Genomic DNA, 22,136 nt, shown 5'->3' with positions numbered 1-22,136 from the left:
CAACAGAGCCACAGACAGCAGGTTCTACTAAAATTATGAAATTAATTTATGTCTGGTTCTGAGCACTATATATTTTTCTTTGCTTAATACCTCTCAGTAATAAAGAATAAAAATCATGAGAAAGAATCCACAGACATATCTTCCTTTTTTATGACTCGTCAAATAAAGACAAGCTAGCAGAATTTTGGCAAAGGAAAGGACTTAGGACAGAATTGAATGCACAGCAACTGGAATTCTGTGTTTGCAGTACTTGATATAAAAATGGAAAGGGAGGGATGCAAAAGTTATTTCATGTCTCATGCCCTTTCCTGGAATTCATGATGGCTTATAGTTGCTCTAACTTACATGTAGCCACTTCAATGCCCCCAAGGGACAAGAACAGCTAGCGACCAACCGCAAAGTGACTATGTCACTTCCCCTTGGCCTCACCAGAATGTACAAGTGTATCATGTCATCCTGTCCACTGTTGGAGTTACATGAGCAGGGTCGTGTCTACCTTCAACACTCAGCTGTAATCTGTTTTCCAACTGCTTCTATGCTAGGCAAATACAGAACAAATTCTGCTATGTTCTGTGATGATTGGTAAACCACTTAATTAAAAAGTGGGTCACTAGTTACCTGTTTTACTTTAACATCAGAAATGTGTTTGATTATACTATTATTTGAACATATTGTCTTAGAGCGCAAATGATGAAGCAATACACAAACAGACGTGATCAACAGCACAACCAAAGCCAGTGTCTTAATAGTTCCCAGGGATAAATTATAGCGTTATCTTTGAGCCAAGATTCATTAGCCGTGGTTCTTTCCTTGAGTTTTAACTTTGACTACTTAGAAATAGAGATGCAAGGTTTTCCTAGCTTTAAGTAATTACACTAAAATCTAAGCAAAGACATAGCTTTGGAAGGGAAGTCTTACTATGAATAGTTAAAAATTACATAGACATAGCTTTACTATGACACAAAAAATATTCACAAATAGCTAATTAGCATGTTGTAGCTGTTATCTGTTTTACCAGTGTAGTCATTTCACTGCTATCTTGTTCTCAGCACTTTCATTTGCTTGCTGTTTGCATCTCCAGTGCTAAATTTGGAAGGCAATCTCTTTGTGGCTAGAATAAAGCTCTGTGTGTCAGAGTCATCCTTAAAATATGTCCAAATAACCGCCAGTTCTGTGAAACCTGAGTAGAGAACTGAGGTTTCCTATACATCTGTATCATTTAGCTGACTGTGAGCTCCCATTGAGCTTTGTGAGTTTTGTTCAAAACTCACTCCTCTGGGGATTCTCCTCTCTCCCTTGGGATGGTTTTTCTTCACTACCTCGGTGCCTATTTTCACAAAATTTGCAGCACATAATTATCTTTCAGGATTCTTCACCTCTATCATATCTGTAAGAAGTGGTCCAAGGATTCAGAACTATTTTTTGGATCAAAGATAAGAGGATTGTCAATGTACTTTTGCTGAGGAAAGAGTGAAAAATATTGCTTCATGATTATCCAAAACCTCCTTATGGAGTTTTAATTTCCACACAGAAATACTTGTAACTGAAAAAAATTTATAAGAAGATATTTTATTGTAAGTATTCTGACAGACAGAGAAAGCATCACACAATGCTAATGAACATTCACACAACCGCTTGTGCCAAAAGTGTTTATACGACCACCTTGAAGATTACTTAACACAGGGATCAGGACAATATTACATAGCTCTAGGGGTACTTCACAGCACAGATAGCATACACTCAAACAAGCAAACTGAGAAATCTTGTTCCTGTAACAGCCTAAGGGGCTTTTGCGACCGATTTTCAATGAAATAATTTCACCCATGGTATTTAGATAGAAAGCAATTTACTAGCTTATGTAGTTTTGTTATATAATTGTGGATTAAGAACAAATACACGAAACTCTCAAGTTTGGTTCTGTTATTGACAGATTAAGGCAGAATGGTGAAACTTGAATTTAAAAAATGCCATTGATAGCTCTTTCATTTCTGGCCACCTAACCTGTAAGGTGACTAAATTCACTGAAAATTTCCCCAACTTCTCTATTTCAAGCAGCTTAGTACTCATCTCCTTTCTAAATCAAAATAGGATTCAGGATTAAGGCAGAGGCCTGTATCTGAAGAGTCCCAGTCAGACACATTTAACAGATTGTGACAGAGCCAAGATCATAAAACAAACAGCTGTAGCCACTTTTTAAGACATCGCTGGATTCAGACATGAGTGCGTAGTGCTGTGATCAACCTTCTAGATGACAGCTCCATGGCTCTATTTTTCTTCCAACTCAGTAAGGTTTAAATCTACATCCTCTACAGTAGTCCCAACTTCTACCAGCATTGTCCCCACCTAGATTTATATCCTTGAAATAAAATTCAAAATTTATCAGACTAGGAAGCGAAAACCTCTTTTTAGCTGAATAGTTAAGGCACTTAGTTAAGAAAGAGGAATCCTGCTTTTGATCCTCACCCTATTTCTACATTTTATCAGTTACGCATTTCATTCACAGCAGGAACAAAAGCTCAAGATTTCCTCCCCCGCAAGCACCTGTTTTAAACCACATTTGGGGTTATAAAATATTTGTATTTCAACATTTTTTCCAGACGAAAAGCCACAACAGTAACCAAAATTGGGTTTGTATTACCTTAAAGGAGTAAAAATCTTACAAAAATATTGAAATTGAGAACATTTGTATAATTAACTGCCAAGAATGGAGGGAGGGAAACAAAGGATAGCATTCAGAATTAAAGCCCTTATTCTACCATTGCTCATTTGCCAGTTTTGCAATTCTAATTCTTTATTCCTTTTGCAAACATGACAGTGGTATCTATAAATCCTATTTTACCGATTTATATACAGAAGCCAAACGCAATAGGCACTTTACTACAGTGTCTTTCATCCGAAAACTGAGTATACTCTACAAACAGCAATTAATCTTCATAATACTTAACTACCTCCTCCAATGTGTTAACAACTCATTTTATAGCTGGTGAAAACCTGGGTAGCAGAAAGCCGAGTTACATATCTAAGGCCACATAATAATCCATCCTGTAACTCCAGAACATCTCTTTCTATCCTTAAAGTCCACAAAATATTTATAGGGACTAATTAAGAAGGAAAATGAACTTTCTGAAATTCATGGGTAATTTTTAAAGTAGTTGGCATTAAAATACTGTAAATATGCTTTTATTGATAAAAAAGGAAAATGATACAAAACCATGCTCAACTTTACCTCTTCTGAATCTTTTCTAGATTTGAAAATTAGAACTGACTAAAATTTTTCTGCACTATATTAGCACTAGGTTATTTGCACTGGAGCCTAGCACAGTGGTCTTGTAACAACTATAATCTAGTCAACATGTAAGAACACAGGCTGCTTCAAGACTTGCCAAAACCCTTTTTCCACAATTTGTGATTTTGTTTTATGGATGCTTTTTTGCCACATATTTGCTGAGATGGTATTTCTGCCACTCATTTTTGACATGTGTCTATGTTGAAGTATGCCCATGCATAATTAAAATATGCCCATCTTAAAGAACTTAAAACATTAGATGAAAAATACCAGCAAAACAAATGTTAGTAATTTCCACAGTGCAATCCAATGCACCACTAATGTCTCCATTGTATACTGCATTAGTGGCTGAGAACTGGATTTTGAGGGATGTACTGTATCTATAATAATCACTTACAGGTGTGTTCATGCCTCTATTTGAACCATTTAATGCCAAATTATATATATAAAAGTGGAAATTAGTAAAAGAATGACTCAATCTTGCAGAACATTCATAACTGATGTACAAAAGCTTGCTGGGAAAACCCGGGATTAGCCATTTACACTGTTACCCCCAGGATGGAGAGGGTGTATGTCAAATTGTATAGTAGCAAAACTAAGAAAGCAGAATTCTTCCAGAAGGTTTGAGGACAAAGGGCCTGCAAAGGCTGCAGAGCACAGTACACAGAGCCTGGTGCACAGCTGGAGGGGAGGGGAAGCTCTCCAGCCCAAGGGAGTGCTGCCCAAGGGAGGGAGCACTGCCCTGGCCCAGCTGGCTAGCCGCACTCCTGCTCTTTGCCTCCCTCCTTTCTTGCAGTGCTTCCTTAGCCAGATTTGTTTAGCCTGCAGCTGCATTTATGGGTCCTGTGCTAAGGTCCTGGGCCAGGGGCTTCCTAACTTCTTGGAGAACTTTAAAGCACAGCATCACAATTCTGCTTGCTTATGTGTGTACTCGGGGTGCGGGGTGGGGGTGGGGGGGAGGGAGAGGGAGAGAGACTGAGAGCAGGTATTTTCATTAATCCTGCATGTTCATAAAGAAGCTGGGCAGGATTTAGTCACTGGCTCAAGGCTACATATAGAACAACTTTAATGAGCTAAAATGTCTTTCTATGTGCTCCTCTCTTCTACCTTAAGAATGAGCAAAGAATCAAATCACACTTGCAGAGAGGGACTAAAAGATAATGAAAATTGCTATGGTCAAAGGACTTCAGCTAAAATGAAAGCTGAAACACAGCTCACATATCTCACTCTTAGACTAGAAGAAAGCCTATCTACGACCTACTTTTATACTTGGCTATGAAGTTCAAACAAACAATAGAAAGTGGCCTTTTGGAAAATACAGTAATGTATCTCCAGTGAAAATGCCTATACTTGTAACTTGAAGGGTAGAAAATTTCATGTCTTTCTTTTGTCAAAAGTTAGTTGACAGTAAAATTACAAATTGTAATTTGGAATTTTTTTATTATAAAATTAGTGTATTTGGGACAAAGTGGAAATGAATTTGAAGTGCTTTTAAATTAAAAATATACTTCCAGAAGAATTTGAACTCAAGACTTCTAGAAATGTAGGAAAAAAAAAAAAAAAGAAACACTCTTTACAGTCAACATCAACACGATCATCTAGGCACTATAGTACATGCATCACAGAAGTTACCAAAACAGAATTTACCAATAAACACTTAAAATACGTGGCATATTGCATGGAGTGAGAGGAAACTCACATTCCAAAAGTCTTCTGAGATCTGTTCTGCGTTCTTAACTCTGAGAGGTTCAGTGATATCTATATAAGTAAATACAAACTTTAATACTAATTAATATTAATTTTTTATTCTAAGTAGAACTTATAAGATTTTGTGAATTTTGTTTTAAAGGAAAAATCAAATTACAAGTGCATTTTTATCCAGCTCCTAATAAAATTATAAGCAGAGTATAATAAAATATTATCATGCTTTACAGATCTATTTAGGGCACGAACAAAGTAGGTTTGCTTCTAAACTATATTCATCTATACTAGACTAAGTATCTATTTTTCTGAAATGCTTTGACAACTTCCAGGGAAGGTTTCAAACAAAATTAATATATTTTCTAACTCTAATTTCAAATTTTCTAGCTCCATAGAACTATTTTAACTGAACTTAAATTTATATAATACTAAATATTTTTTTTAGTGCCTGCCAGAATTTGACTAATTTTATAAAATTTGATTAAAATTAGTTCAACTATTTTCTAGTTTTCAAGTGTGTGAGATTGTGGAGGATAATAGAAGATATTAAACACTTTCCTAACATATACAGCCATTCCCAACTCCTCTCAACACTTTTTTCCTTGCAAGAAATATAACAGCAAAACCCCAAAGTACAATTATCCCGCCCCCTTCTAAAGTAGTCTAGAAAGTTTCTAAAATAGACTAGCCATACAACAGTGGATTAAGATATGAGACAAAGGACTTAGTCTTTCCACGGAGGATAGGAAAAGAATAGCAGCTAGAGTGCCAAGTGGTTTTGCCATAGTTTTGCAGAGCCAACAGCAATTTCACAGCTGTGAAAGCTCTAAACTTCCATGAAAAGCTGAACCAACAGTAATTTTCAGTTACCTCTGAACCCTTCAGATCAAATATATAAGCAATCTCCAGGTGTGGAGGGGAGAGGGGGACCCAAAGAAAGAGTTCACCACGTGTGCAGCTTTTTACAACTCTCTTATAAAACTAACTACTTAGGCATATATAAGAAGGTAAAAACCTGGAAAGCCTGATTTGATCAGCACAGGTACAAACAGCAGCTCTCCCGCACTACCACTGCCACGTAGAAGGTGGCCATTTACCATACCTTTGCCAGTTTTCTGCTTTACTTTCCTGATTAATATTTACAGACCAAGGCCTGGTTGTTCTCTTCAGTCTCAGCTTCCACACAATAGTTGAGAAAGGCCCTAGAAAGCCTCTTTGGATTAAATTAGTTAAAACAATTATTAATGTAACTATATTTACAGCATTAATCATTTCACTTTCTGTATGATCTTCAATAAGAAAGAAATAAACAGCTAAAAATTTTATACATAATATGGCATATGCAAGAGCAAATGTAGCCCCACAGATGTATCACAGGCACAGTCCTCATGAGGCTGATTTCTCCTAGCTTGGTTTTCACATTAGGAGTATTGTTGATATGCAATAGTTAAGCTTATTAGATTGGAAGTGGCAATACAATTTACTTTTCCGTGAGGGCATTAATCTTAGTTCATTTGGAGGTCTGGGTAACCTATCTAGTGTCTGACAAAATTCAGAGAGCCAACACCCGATAAAAAAAAATATATATAATAATAATAAAAAAAAAGGAAATAGCTTGGGCTATTTGAGGCCTTTTTGAGTTAGGCATACATAAGATAAAAATGTCATCAAAAAAGACAGGTAATACAAGTTACTGCAATATTTTTTTAGCTCATTATCTACACAACTGTGCATCACAACCATTATTTTTCTAAACACAGGTCATTACTTAAGTTTTAATTGATTATCAAAGACCTTGGTTATGTGAGACAAACTGCTGCAGTGTAACTTAAGAGATCAAATTAGAAGTACAAACTTACAAATTTACTCCATGCTTACATGAGATTAGCTTAGTTTTTTAATTTTCCTATGCAAATTAAAGTAATTTAAACATGAAATAGGCAGACAAATATATCTATATTAGGATAATATATCTATATATTATCTATACTAATTAGTATGATTAACCATACTGAATTTAAATTACACAAGTTAGTGTGAATTTTTGTATACAGGCATGGTCTAAGTCATAGGATAGAGAAACTTGCTCCTCTAACCAGCTGACCTCTAGCGTCTTTGATGTGAGTTTATACAATACTTGGGTGTATAGTCACAATGCCTTTTCTGCAACTATTTTTCTGAATGACCTTTTCATAGCACAGATCTTCATGAGAAATTAGCAAGAGATAGCATTTCACCCTCGTTTCTATTAAAATCATGTATAAAGCTGTTTTCCAGCGTTCCATGAATAACAACAGATTAAGTAGGACAATTCATATTTAGAACTGGAAGAAGTTCTTAGCAGGAGAAGTAAATACAAGTTCTTGATTATTCAGATCACAAATTTCTAAATGAAAAAAAAAATCCTAAAACAAGAGCAAAACTTAGAAAATCTTCTTTGTAACACATTACAGGCCTATCAGCAATTGCAACTGCACATCTTGTATTGAGATTAGAACACACCATTATCTACACTGTGATTTGTTTAAAAGAGAAGATGCATTTTTTTAATTGCACCCCTATGTTATAGAAAATAATTCACTTTCCAATTAAAAGATAAAAGAGAGAGAGGGAGACAGGTAAGGCATATAAAGCCTAATTTTACAGTATAAGCTCCTTCAAAAGCAATTTCAGTTCATCTGAGGGGAAACACCTCTTTAATGACAAATTTAAAGATTTACGAACAAAGTCCAGTTGCATAGTTATTATATAAAAATTTCCCTGAGACCATAAACAGCAACTATTATAGGTAATATTCTCCCATGTTGAGGGGCCAGGACAAGAGGGATGCAGAACTGAAACCTTGTTTTGAAGATTAATGTGCTGCTTGTAGGAAACTCACTGCCTTCACACAACGATCCAATTCACAGCTAGGGAGAAGGAGAAAATTTAGAGAGCCAAAGAATCCTCTCAGCAATGCTGAGGGAGAGAGACAAAAAGAGAGAAAATAAACAAAAACAGTGTATGAACCAGAAATCATCATCATCACAGAAAGATGTGCTGAGCTGTGCAGACACCTAGATGCACAAGGCTTCAGCAGAGAAGCTTTGTGTGATGTAGCATTAATGAAAACGGATGGACCTAGCTGGGGCACACCAAAAGTCAAACCCAGGCTGACACAATCATATATTCAAAGCAGGACACTGCTGATTAACATGTGATCATGTTGATTAATCTACACACTTAAAACTATTTTAAATCGAATTTCTAGATTTTGGAAGAGCGGAAATAAACCCTCTTCATGTATAAGACAAGCTTCTAAAAGATTGAGTTAAACTCCCCTTAAGCCCCTGCTGCACAGTCTCAAAATTTAAATGAGATGCTGCACTGCTGTAGAATGCCTATAGCTTCCTGAGGATGGTTCATATTTTTAAGCAAGGCCAAATACATACCAGCAGTAACAACTGCTAAAACTGAACAAAACCATTCACTGGAAGACACTTGCCAAGAAAACAGCAGAGAACAAAATCCTAATTTGAGAATTTTAATACAGTATTTGTCGGCAGGGTATTGCTGTTATTTCTGAGAGGTACTAGACCCAGAAAATGATGTCAGGACCTGGAATTTAAAATTTTCATTGTCCATAAAAATCACAATGTGAATACCTAACCTTCAGCAACTCAAAGTATTTTCAGCCCCATAAAGCACCAGTGAACTTTCAACTATTTAGAAGAACGGGTCCCATTCTTCATTACAGTCTAAGCTATTATTTAGCAGGAAGTGCCCAATCTCTTTTCCTGTTCAACCTCACCACTGGCTGATTAAACACTCACTTCACCCTTGCACTTAAGGGGATATGCTCTGCTACAACAGGGCATCCCAGAATGCTTCTATATTTCAGACAAAGTTTGTATACTTCTAAACACATTCTAAACTTCCCACACTGTTTGAGAGAGACAGTAATGTGATCAGCTGAATCAGGTAGCAGTGCCTTTATTTTCTGGGTATCCAAAGTTGATCACAGAGGGCCTTCTAAAAGTTGCTTTTAATTCAAAAGCAGTGCACATGAAGTAACATTCTTAGGACATTGCCTCATAATAATAAATATTAACATGACCTGAATGCTTTGGGGCAAGGACAGTCTTTTGCTAAAGGGCAACAGGTCTTGTCTACACATATGTAGTACTTAGCATAATGTCATCCAAAAAGATACAAGCAGTAGAGAGAAAATAAAGGGCATAGGGGTGGATTTCTTCTACTGATGTATCTTATAATTCTATCTGGACCACAGGTGCAACTGTACACAACCTATCATAAACTGCATGGTTTTTAGTGTTTTTTGTAACCAAATAACCTTTTTCTTATTGTCCTCTCCCCCTTTTAAATCCAAATAGCTGACAAAGTCAATGATGACTTCTACTCTAAACGCCGACATCTTGCAGAACTGGCTGCCAAGGGGAGTTTGCCACTCCATCCAGTGCGCATAGAGGAAGACAGAATATACGCATCTGACAGCAGCACAGCCAAACAGAACGGGCAAAAATCCAAAGTCACGAAGATCCACACGCACCCATTAGCTTACAATACCCATTACAAGACCTGGGATCCCAACTACCACTCTCTTAGACGGCAAGCATATACAAACAAGGGGAAGTATGGTGCAGGAGATCCAACGTTAACCGATCCACTGACAACTCGGAGTCAGCACTATTTGGGCCCACAGCCATACTTCATAACTAACAGCAAGACAGAAGTAACTGTTTGAGGTTTTTTCCTTTTTTAAAAAATGAAGCCCTTCAAAAACACACACACATCACAAACGCAACTGAAAGAAGCAAAAAATAAATTTTAAAAATATAAAAAGAAAGAAAAAGGAAAAGGAAGGAAGGAAGGAAGAAAAAAGGAACTTCCACCTGGACATTCTTGGTATCCAGTCAACTGTAGGCCGAAGAGTGGGTTAATACCATTCAGCAATACACACTGAAGGTTGAATTATAAACTCCATTTGTATTTCACAATGGAACACAAACCCTTATGATTTTTTTTTTACTTGAAACTAAAATCCATGATGAGAAGTAGCACAATCTATAGAAACTTTATGTCTGTTTAAACATTTACACTATGTTCCTGCCTTGAGACAGAGGAAGAAAGAGAGACAACAATATACTGCAGTATATTGCTCTAGTGAGGAATTTTGTATAAAACCTAACAATAACCACCAGACCTGTGAAAAAGCAAGAGTAAACATCTTGGTACAACCCTAACATCTATTATTGTACTTTCATATCATCCCATAGGAAGCGCAAAAAATATATATATACAATAGGGGACAAAAAGACTCTTTCACATGAAATTTGTGAAGACTGTTATGATTAAAAGCATATGGGAGCTTTCTGATTTATAGAGAATTCCAAGGGATGATAACAAACAGCAGAAGATTTTATTTCAGTTTACTTTGTTTGATTTGAAATTTTGGGGAATCTCCAAAATAAGAAGAGATATATCATATGACACAGAAAGCTGCTGGGGGAATAAGGGCATCAGAATATTCCCTCTCAGTCCTCCTGTTTTCAGGCAGATGGTAACAATTTCACTTTGCAGACTGTCAAGACTTTTTCTTCACCTAAATGTTTTGCCTATCTTCAACTGCTTCAGACTGAAAATAAACGTGGGTGGTGCCTTTATTGTATTATTATTGTTCAATGACAGTCTTGTTCCTCAAAGTGACCCCTCTGTTCCTTTAAGCTATTTCCTCATGTTTTGCTGAGGATGACGAGGGTTCTTCCCTCCTCTGTTTGACCAGAAGGGAAACTGGACTACACCTCCATGCAGTGGTTGCAGTCAAGACTATTTAGTTAGCCCCTCCATTTTCCCAATTTAAACTTTTCCCCCTCTTAGTCTCTCATTTTGTATTTGCTTTTAGCCATAGTAGTTCTTCTTTGTAATTCAATTAAATGTTATATGGTATATTGTCTCTCTTGTTTGGCTTTCTATAGTGGCGTTCCCCTTTGGTGGGCTATTTGGTGGAAAAGGCTACTAGACTGGCCTCAGACATCAAAGAAATCTGGGTTTAAAATAAACAAACAATTGGACTTATGGTCTTGACTGGGGCTCTGATGAGTTGAATACCTTGTTTGTACAAGTAAAATCATTTTAGAATTGGGCACTTCTAGCAGCCTGGCAGTCGTAGAATTGTAGGGCTTCTGCACATCCACAAGGAGACAGACAGAGTTGGGAGGGGAAGGCAGTGCTGAAACAGCCTGATGCCAGTCAACACACAGTCTTTCACTTAAATTCCTGCCCTTCCCCCAAAGCGAGTAATTTAGCTAACTCCTAATTATTTATCCTACTGCAGTTGCATTCTCACCAGCTGTCAGTTCTTGAGATTAGTTTTGGAAGAATATACAAGGAGGAGTGAGAACTGTTACGCTGTAAGAACATACAGCGCTGGAATCGGAAGAATTGAAAGTGGCATTTCTTACTGTACTCAACTGACAGGTAGGGCTTCTTCTTAGTCTGAAGGGTGTGAGGGCTAAGAAGTTGAAGTGTGGTTAAGAGGAGAGACCATTTTTCTAGCCACTTCAAGACTGATTTGCATCCTGAGAGCACGGGCATCTCTCCATAAACTAAATTGTATGGTCATATTTAAGACTATGAGAACTGGACAAAGCCCATGGGACAAATACTTTGCACACAACCCAGATTCTCCATTATCTTACTTTTATTCCTTTAATTTTTATTGCCTTCACAACTGGCTGACTTAATTTGACCTTTTATGGAATGTTGCTGTTAATCCATATGCTTTAGATACACATTACAGCTGCACTCTAATTCACACAGGTTTCGTGCAACTTGAGCATATTTTATGTGGAAATATTTTAGTAACTGTATGTTCTGTAAGTAAACCCGTGTTAATACTTGTTAACTACAGAGTTTATGATACCAATAATACTTCCTACAATAAAATGTTTGTTTGTTTTTTAAGAATGTTTATTTGTAAACATATGTATCCACTATATTAATATGAATTTCTTACCTGGCAATAAAATTGATTCTATGTGAATCCAAGTTGCTGGCTGATTTCTCAGCTTTTTTTTTCTTTCTTTTTTTTTTTTCCATTGGGCCAATTTTTTAGTATTTATTGAGCTTCTACAGACTTTTACTGTAGCCAGTGTGGTTCATCTTGCCAAAATTAATTATTTGATTCTGACATTGCTAGAACAGGAATTTCTTTTGAAAGCAGCTGTATTTGTGTGCATTACACATGTAAAATATGCATGTGTTACATACAATGCAACACAATACATAAAATGTATATATGCATCACAAAGCTCCATGTGCACTATAAATCTCCAAGCACCATATACAACTTGTGTCACTTGATCAGTTAACTGCAGCTTTTGGGGGTGGGAGAGAGAGTGGAGAAGATAGGTAAGCACAGGGCCAAATCCTGGTCCTAATAAACACACAAGATTTTTGCTCCAAGTTTCAACCGGATCCCAGGATTGGAACTACCCAGTAAGCAGAGATGAAATACTTGACATACTGGTGTATATCACTACAAAATTTTTATATATTTATTACAGAAAAGCCCGTACACAACATCTGAGATCCAATTCAGCTGGAACAGAAAGGTCTTTTATGAGCTTTCAGTACTCTTAATGGCTCATAAACTTGACAGTGAACAGAACCTCAAAAGGAGAGTACTTTGGCAGCTGCTTCTCTTTGCTGCAGTGATGTTGGATGAAGTTTAGAAGGCACAAGGAATCAGGATACCTAGCTTCAGTAGCTACTCAGTGCAGGATGGCTGCAAGTTTTCTGAATAATTCATTTATATCTCCAAGGAAGCCAAGACACACACACAGAGAATACATATCATTTCAGAAGTGGCTAGAGTTAGCCATTTTAAACAGAGAGGAAAAGTCTCGTTTTCATTCTATCCCTATACGGGTGCCATGAAACAGTCCATAAAAGCCCCACTTCTAGTTACAGGAGAATTTCTGCACCTCAGGTACAACTACGAAAGCAACCCCATTCTGCCAAAGGGCTCAAGAGACACATACTGAGTATGCCCTCAGTGCTCAAAAAATTCAGGGCAACATTGCGAGCAACAAGGCAGCCTGGGGAGTCGACTAGAATACAAGCCTGATCTGAAATAGAAACAAGTTATTCCCACAGCTCCACCAGCAAGCCCTCTATTACATGTTGCTTCTATCAGTAAGTTCTTGACTGCAATCAGGGATGGCAAAAAAGATCATCACTTTGCTGGTAGAACTGCCTCTGCATTAGTTTGATTCTTGCAGAGACAGAAAAAAATAAAACATTTTCTGCCTTACCAATATATTATCACAATACCAAAAAAAGTTTATAGAATGCTCTAGTCTTTACACAGGTTTCCTGAGCTCTCATATACATTAGCACCTCTCCATCCCCCAGAACAACTCAGAATTAGGAAGACACAAAATTGCATCCCTCTGATCCTGTCGTGGATTGCATATATTCACTTCTCCCCTGCTGATTTTTTCATTTGCCTTTCCATTTCCCTCTCCTAGATTCCTCTGACAATTTTCAAACATAGTCTTGTTCAACTATTCCTCTCTCCTTTCCTCTGCTTGTGATATCCACCCCACTGCACTGAATTCCTCTCCTTTGCACCATATTCTTTCAATTACCCTTCCCACTAAATCACTGAAAATTTCTTCTTGGAGAAAAACAAAAAAAGCATCTTCTCTAGATCTGCCCTCTGGACTTAGCTTGCTTGTAGCTCTCCCCATCACCACCTATGGGCTTTTATGACACCTTTTCTCTTCTCCAACTTCACCTGTGGCCACTCCATTTAATTTAGTAACTCCTCCATTATTTTCTCACCTGTTTTCTAGGACTTGTTCTCACTTTTCCATCTATAATGGAGGGTTGATAACATGCCAGTCTCATGCACATTGTAAGCCTCTTGGGGCAGACTATGCCTATAGTACATACTATAGCTAGAAAATTTGGCGTTGATCTGTATTGAGGCCTCATCAGGCACCAGTATTTACTCATTCTCACTACAGCTTACTCCTTCCACTAAAATAAGACGCTTTCTTCATGCAGCCATTCCTAGACGTGACCAATGTATCGTAGCTGCAGCTGTCTTTGAATCTCCTAGTCATTCTCTAAATAAGCACATTGCTACCACTGAAATCAGATTTCTAACCTGTCGTTTCATAGTCCCTCACCTTTTACAAGTTGAAAGGCCTGTGTTTAAATTTTTGTGTCTCTATTCGTTTTTCCTCTTATGTCAGCCCAAACCTTTGTCATCACAAGCAAAAATTGTTTTGGGTTCACTTAAGCATTTCTTCAATAAGGTTCTTCAACATTAACCCAGATACACCTTTTTTGTTTGTAGTGCAGTGTATCATCAAGAAAGTGAAGATGTTCCATATACAGAAAAGTCTGAATTTTGTGTTTTAGACTCCCCTGTCAGATTCTCACAGATGAATCCTTTGATCATATTCCTTAATTTACAAAAACTAGAAAGATGCATGATGATTTAATAAATTGAGGATCTGGTCTTGTGGCATTCCATAGTCTACCTACAAAGTGTCTCCAGGATTGAACTTTAGATTTGACTAGATCTGGGCAAAGAAGCTATAGAGCTCTGCTCTATTTTTATAGCATAGTAATTGATTTTGGGTACTAAATAAATAACCCTAGTCCACACATTCATATTGCACACAATCCTCTGCACTTTATTTAATTCTGGCCCCATACTAAAATTCATATAGGACTTCCACTGATAAATAAGGTCTTTATTGTAATTCTATTATCCTTCTATTCAGCATGGATAATTTTATTTTGCTAAAAACTATTAAGACAGGAAACATTATGGTATTAGTTTATACCATTTCATATATTATCCAGTGTTGACAGTGTGAATATAGGATGAGGATCCTATTACTAAAAAGTGAATATTGTTATTTTTGTGGGTAAGAAGCCATTTTATTGCACTTATTGATTACATATGGCTTCAGAACTTTTGTGATTTAGTTCAAGATTTGTATGACACATACAAGTTTGGATATTAAAAGCTCTTTCAGCCACAAAGACTGAATATAAACCCTGTTCCTTTTACGTTTTACAGCAACTTCCTCTGGGTAGCGTTTCTAAAATACCATGACATGATCAGTAACAAACAGCTACTAGAATACACTTAAACCCTAATTAAAAAAAAAAATTAAATAATAAAATATCAAAGGAGTAAAATTATTTTTAACACTGTTGGCTGTATTAAATATCAGGGACTACTCAGAAAATTCTTGGTAATTACTCTGATTCTCTAGAAATGAGACAGGTTTGGAAAGACAAGATCTGAGGTTTTCTAACTATAGATAAAAATATGAACTTACCAATAGTTTGACAGAAAAAGTAGCATATAATGGCATTATTCCACAAGTCTCCCGGAAGATAATTCATGACACTGTCCCAATTTACAAGATACGAATTACATTTATATTACATTACTACCAGATTCTGACCACTCTTTCTAGCTGCCACCTATCTAAAGCGATGCACAAGACAGTTTTTCATGTCATACTCTGCAATTCATATTTCAGGCTGTCCATAAAAAGGCAGGAAGGTCTAAATGAGCGCCTTGTGATTTGAACTCAGTCTTACCTCTACTGTTTCTCTAATAGATGAACAGTTTTTTTTTCCAACAACAGGCTCAATGTCAAGGGGTGCATAACTTGCATCTAGGAAAGCAGAGGCTAAGGAGAGAGGCTCTGTGATGTGAATTTGTCATTGGCTGCTCGGATTATTACTCACAGAGTGTACCTTTTGTAGTGTTCATGCTCTGTTTTAGCAAACTGCACTATCAGCCCAGCTGGCTCTCCTGGTATACATTGTACAGGACCACGTTTAGAAGGGTAATGACAGATGAGTGTGACTAATGAGGGAAGATAAACTTCAATGTTTTATGCTAAAACACTAAATCAATTCATTTGAAAAATGTGACATAATAGCACATTAATCTCAGCCTACAGATGGGGGAAAAAAGAGCCAGCAAATACTATTACAGCTAAAACGCCGGGGAAAAATTCCAATGTAAACATCAACATCCAGTTCTAATTTGAAAAGTGGATGAAAAAACATTTCTTGGAACATTTCATGCCTTATGCTTGTGAGACTTCCAAACTAACTTGCTCAGCCTGCAAGTAAGGTTTCTTCATACCTGCCAACTCAATCTGGATCATGAGTATTAAACCAGGACCTGCCTCCCCATCCAACTGCACTAATGAGAATCAGGATCAAATTAAAATACTAGTTACACCATGTAACTGCACAAGCATGCAGTCTGGACCTAGTAAAACAAATCTGCAGAAGATTTAGCTTGAAGAATTTGATGCACCTCACTCAGCTGTGGTGGCTCTAGTAGGTCAGCAAAACACAAGGGAGACATACTTGTCACTAAAGCCACTAAAGCCCTTCAATTACACTTCCTGACATTAGGAAAAATCAATCCCAACCCTAGATCTGTGAATTATTTCTACGCCATTATCTGCCAAACAGAAAATGCTGGAACAATCCAGGGCTGCATGTTGAATGACATAAGCCCTTCTTATCTCAGAGCCCTGCTCTTCCAACTATATAATGGTGCTGCTTCAAGAGCAAGGCTTTTTCTTCATTTTCATCTCATAGCTTAAGGTCCCTTTGCAGGAAATGGAAGCTATGGATTCTTCAGACTCAGACAGGCCTAGAACTGCAGACTATCACCTCTATTCTGTTTCATGTAAATGAAAAGAGCAAGCCAGTACCTGAGTGCATGAAGAAATGCTGTAGTAGATCTGGTCCTTCACTGTTGCACGGATGGGGTCTTGATCTCCATTTTTCTCTACACGTAACTCAAGGACAATTTTGCATCCCAAAACTGACATGATTTTGCAAAATGCATATTTATTTCTAGTATTTAGAGATATTAATTTTTCGCTCCCTCTCCAGGGTTTTAACAATGCACTTTTGCCGCTATAGAAACAATTATGCCTTGTCTATATATCAGGTAACACAAGCTTCCTTTACTTAGTAACTTCACTCTCATATAAGAGACACCACTCTCTGTTAACAGAGGTTGGTATTTCACTGGAAGTGTTCATTTTCTAAACTTGCAGACAAAGCATTGGGTGCAATCTTAGCCATAAATAAGGCTGGGCGCACAATAGGCTATCAACAGTGATGATTTCAAATCAAGAATGTCAGACACTCTCTGAGCTCTGAGGTTTAGCTAAGAACTAAAACTGAAAATTGAAATGATCACAAGCCTTTCGAGTGGTCATTGGCATGATCATTTTGTCAAGAAAACAAAGCCTACCAAACAGCAGGTGTGTCAATGCACACCCTGCACAGAAGCAAGCTGTTTTTACTGCATGCAGCTGTCATTTTTGCTCTTACTTGTATTTGGGCTCACACTAACATTTTGATCACAGTATTTATTATTGTTTGAGACCTTTGCCAATGATAATACACATAATTCTGCAGAGTAGCACTTTACCTGCTACTTATTATTTCTTTAAGCAACAAATACCTCAAAAATCTATCATAATTGTACTCTTTTTCCAGGCCGACCACAAGAGAAACTAGATTTGGCTTTGTCCTAAACAGGTCTTTTCAGGCATAAGAAGAGAGTCCAAGGATTCTTTCCTTTCTTATGTATCTCTTCTTTAGGCAGAATTACACTTCAGTAGGGACTTTTCATGCACCATCAGCAAGGGATAGCACAGACTGTTGAGCATGGAGACTTCCTGTTGACTTCCTCACATACTATGAAAGAAAAAAAAATCATGCAATTGAAAGACACATAAAGATAGTCTGGACTCTTGCTGCTTCACTACTGACTTTGCCAGATACCATATGCACGTCTCACTTTATTAGAGAGGCAGGGAAAGATTGATCGCACAATTAGATGCATCTCAGGAAAAGTACAAAGGCTTCAAACACAACCACTAATCCATCTCCAAACCTGCCTGTTCAGCCCTCTTACCATCCTCACAGAGTTGGCCTGTGTAGTAGAGGTAGTTCATTGTGCACCGTATAAAGTGGTGTCAGTGGCTTCTTTTCACCATCCATTTGAGGATGCTAGAACTGTACGGTATTTTCAAAACCGGCATTCTGTGGTGAACTCCTATAATTTTCCTGAGCATCTCATCAAACACAGCATTTCACGTAGAGTCTCAGCTTCCATATTTACACAGCAGTCTCAAAAATCTGTGTGTGTGCATGTGCACGTATATGCACATATGCACAAAACATATTTTGTAACAACATTTTTCAAACCAGTCTCATGCCTGACTCTCTAACACACCTGTATTTGCAACACTAGCAAAGGATAACACTGATCTGGGAAATCTAACTAACTGCCTGGCTACATTTTAGGAGCCTAAATGGCCTAACATCATAGCTCTGTATCAGTTTTGATGATGGGACAGCTATCCCTCATTTTCTTTAGAGCTTTTGAAAATAAAATACTGAAGAATGTGACATTCTGAAGAAGACACAATCTAAACTTTAGGGATGGGAAGTGTCATTTAAGGCTTTAATGTATTTTGCCATTACTGCTTGGGGAATGATAATACTAAGAATGATAGAGAGCAACTTGACAGGCTCCATTATGGCACAGACAGCTTGTGTATGCTATTATGTGCAAGACCCCACAAGACCCTGCATAAGACTGACTATGCAGAGCAAATTGTTCTGGTTTCTACTAAAAGTGATTTATGAAGCTGTTTCTTTCTATTCTAAGAGGTGCATCTGCAAAATACAAGGCTAAGAGTACTCATAGCAAAACTGCTCTGTTAAATTCAGCAAGAGATTCAACATAGTCCAACATGGCTCCTAACAGGTCAGGGCCTCTGATCCTGCACTGCTGAGTTAGCTGCAAGCTTGCCATTGTACAGAAATCAAGATCAAAATCCATAGACAGCAAGCATTCACTCATCCCTTTAACAAGCAAAACTTTTTAGGCTGCATTACAAGTGATTTTTTAATCAGACACCAACTAAATGCTATGAGAAAGGAGATACAGCAGGTACATGACAGGATTGCACATATCTGCTGGACTTAGTAACTCCTGAGACTGCATTTCAACAAAATAATGGCTGCAGTACTGCCTTGTAGCAAAATGTAATTATTCTACCACTGTCTCATCTGTCTGTTTGTCTTGTAACCTTGACACAGCTCATAATCAATACAGAAGACTCCATTCTCAGGACACTTGCTGGGCTCTGACGTTTATTTTTAAAGTCCCTTGCGAAAGATAGCTACTAGGGCTGATAGAACACTTATATCTGTGTAAAGTCATCAAGATGCAGGCAGAAAACTTAAATTTTTCTACAAATAGCATCAAGATATTTGGGATTTTGAGGCTCAGTTCCAAATAAATTTGATGCCCAGCTTCTTAGAAATTCCAGCTATAATCTTTAGCTTCTTTGACTTCTAGTTAATATTTGGCTGCCAACCTAGTAAGGTATTTTTCACACTTCTACACGAGAGCGCTTACTAAATATTTTTATTCCATATGCAGTTATTTCACTAGCTGCAGTTTATGTTATTAGCTGAGATGTCACTGTCCAAATTCAACAGTATTAGATGAGTATTCAGCATGAAATCCCTCTCCTACCACCAAAATTACTCATAATCACATTTCAGTTATGTTTAGGGTTGCACTTCCATGATTATTTAGTAATATAAAAATCTACTATGTGAAAAGCTCCTATAAACATTTTGAAATCTATTCTGCCATTTTAAACATTTCTTTTCTTAACAGGAATAGAATATCTGTATTTTAGCAAAAAGATTAGGAGCGTGAAGAGTATTAAGAAAAGAGAGGGAAGAAAAGGTATGCTACACTGAGGCAATATAAGGAGATGGTATCACACCTTTACCAGCCCAAATTTCATTTCCCATATCTACAATATTATGGTCACAACTACAGTATAACAATACTTTCTCATACAAACATACTACTGAGGCTGAAGTATAGCCAATGGATTTAATCGGCTTCAGGGAAAGATGAACCTGACTTTCCAATAACTTTGATTATATTTGTTGACTTTTCAACAGTGACTTTTTAGGATAGGTCACTGTTTCAGAAAAATGATAGCTAAATAACTGCACAGCTACTCCTTGGAAAATATCACAATATTTGGTAGCCTTGAAAACTCTTTTCTGCTGTCTTATCTGAAAAATGGAAGGAATATGTGCTTTCAGCATTTCATATTATATACATATAATTATATACATATATGCATATATGTATACACACATGCCTATATATCCATATATATAAGAGAAGCAAAATAGAGACAAAAATAGATAAGGCAGCAACATAGCTACCTTCTCGGTGCTGTCAGTTTTTTTAGAATACTAGCCAAAGAGCCTCTCTTATCAACATTAATAGAAGCAAGCCTGCACTGAAACTTTTAAGCAAAAGGCATTAATTTACAGAAGTATAAGGAAGTAATGTTATATTTTTTCCTCTCTTCTCTATATTATCTTTGGGGTTTGGTTGGTTCTGCTTGGTTTTGTTAATATCAGAATTGCCATATTCCCGTCAATAAATAAAAAACAAAGAAAAAGATCATTATCAAAAACGTCCTCTAGATCAAAAGAAAGGTTGCAAAAAATGAAGATGCAAGACTGCAGCAAGAAAAAAGATAGAGACTTGACAGTGCTACCTGTTCATAACTACCAAAGTTTTATACCATCTGCTAATTTTCCCTTTGTCAGTTGCATATGGGAACCATACTAGAGATACCATAATACACTGAGATTTTTTCCTTTCAGAGATGGTAAGTTTCCAGAACCTGTGACATATATGTTCACTTACACACAAGCTGTTAATATATACAAGCGAGGTGAGAACCAGTATTTTTATCAATGTGGAACAGAGACAGACAACACAACCTCCACAAAGGGACATATCCATATGTTATGCAATGAATGCAAGAAAAATAATACAGTGTTATTCTCTCCAATAACTCACTTTAACTAGAGGTCAAAAAACATTACTCATAAACATACAATGAAAGCCGATATAACATGAGGGCTTAGAAAAAAATTTGGAAAGTACTTGCTCTACATTAATCCCCAGACCTTCTTCTATTATCCAGTTAGGACATACTCTACCTCCTGCCAAAGCTACATCTCAAGCTTGCCATATGCATTCTGTATTTCTTGATCTTTTCCATTGTCTAGTAAAGGTTTTTGAATTTATTGCCAATTCAACCCCCAAAGCACAGATGGGAATAAAAAGCATTTCAATCTCCTAGCATAGTATTCTGTGTCATGTTTTCTACTATTTAAGCTGTATAACCTTCCAAGCTATATGACATACATGACATACCTTGGGAGACCATTTTACATGCTCATGGAGTCCTAATACCCCTTGTACATATTCCTAAATGTAAAGCTTTAAAGTGTAGAATAAAGAGTTCTCTCCTCTCATTTGTTTTCATCTCATTCTTTCATTAGCAGGAGGAAGAATTGCCAGAAAGCTGTTTTATAGGCTTTTTATTCAAATCTTCAGACTGACTGAAGTGCCAGGAGGGAAGGCACTTCTTGCACTCCATATTGGTGAGCAGAGGAAATGCATCTGCTAGAGTATCTTTATTAGAAGTCCATTCCATTTTGTCCAGAATTTTCGCAGTGACATCTTAAAAGTCAAATGCTCATTCCAATCTTTTTATGCTATTGATTATTTCTCTCAATGGATTCTAGCATTATCCTAAAAGAAAAAGGCAGAGGTCCTAACAATAATATAATAGACCTGCTATTTGGATAACAGAACTTGAGAAAACACTGTGAACATGAAGCCAAGGGTTATCAAATCCTTTGCAAGAAAAGTAGTCTCACAGGTATGCAGAGAAATCTGATTTTCCTATTATTTTCAGCTCATTTCACAGGATAAAAAAAAATGAAGCCATTGAAGTCTTCTCCAGTTTGTCAGATCCAAGAAAAGCACTCTGCTCCTTCCTGAGGAGAGGACTGACTCCCCTGAAACCCGCCATTTCATTCACTTTGTGAGTACAATGATTATCAAGTTCTACAAAATCTTAAAGAAAGCTTCCTCAAGCTTTATAATTATTCAGTTAGTTACTACTAATTTCAGAAAGGGTGAAGAGAAAGAAATACAAATTTG

At 37.0% G+C, this 22,136-nt stretch overlaps 1 protein-coding gene across 1 annotated transcript in view; it reads left to right on the top strand.

The window, feature by feature from the left end:
• The window catches only part of SHISA9 (shisa family member 9), a 188,985-nt gene extending 179,254 nt beyond the window's left edge, over positions 1-9,731 (top strand). The window contains exon 4 of the mRNA XM_062588497.1: positions 9,361-9,731. Coding sequence (XP_062444481.1) covers positions 9,361-9,731 — 371 coding nt within the window. The remainder of the gene's footprint in view (positions 1-9,360) is intronic.
• The last annotated feature ends 12,405 nt before the right edge of the window (positions 9,732-22,136 follow it).

The sequence above is a fragment of the Rhea pennata genome, chromosome 15 (assembly GCF_028389875.1).
Source record: "Rhea pennata isolate bPtePen1 chromosome 15, bPtePen1.pri, whole genome shotgun sequence".
In the NCBI taxonomy this organism is placed as follows: Eukaryota; Metazoa; Chordata; class Aves; order Rheiformes; family Rheidae; genus Rhea; species Rhea pennata.
This window is presented reverse-complemented; position numbering and strand designations above follow the sequence as displayed.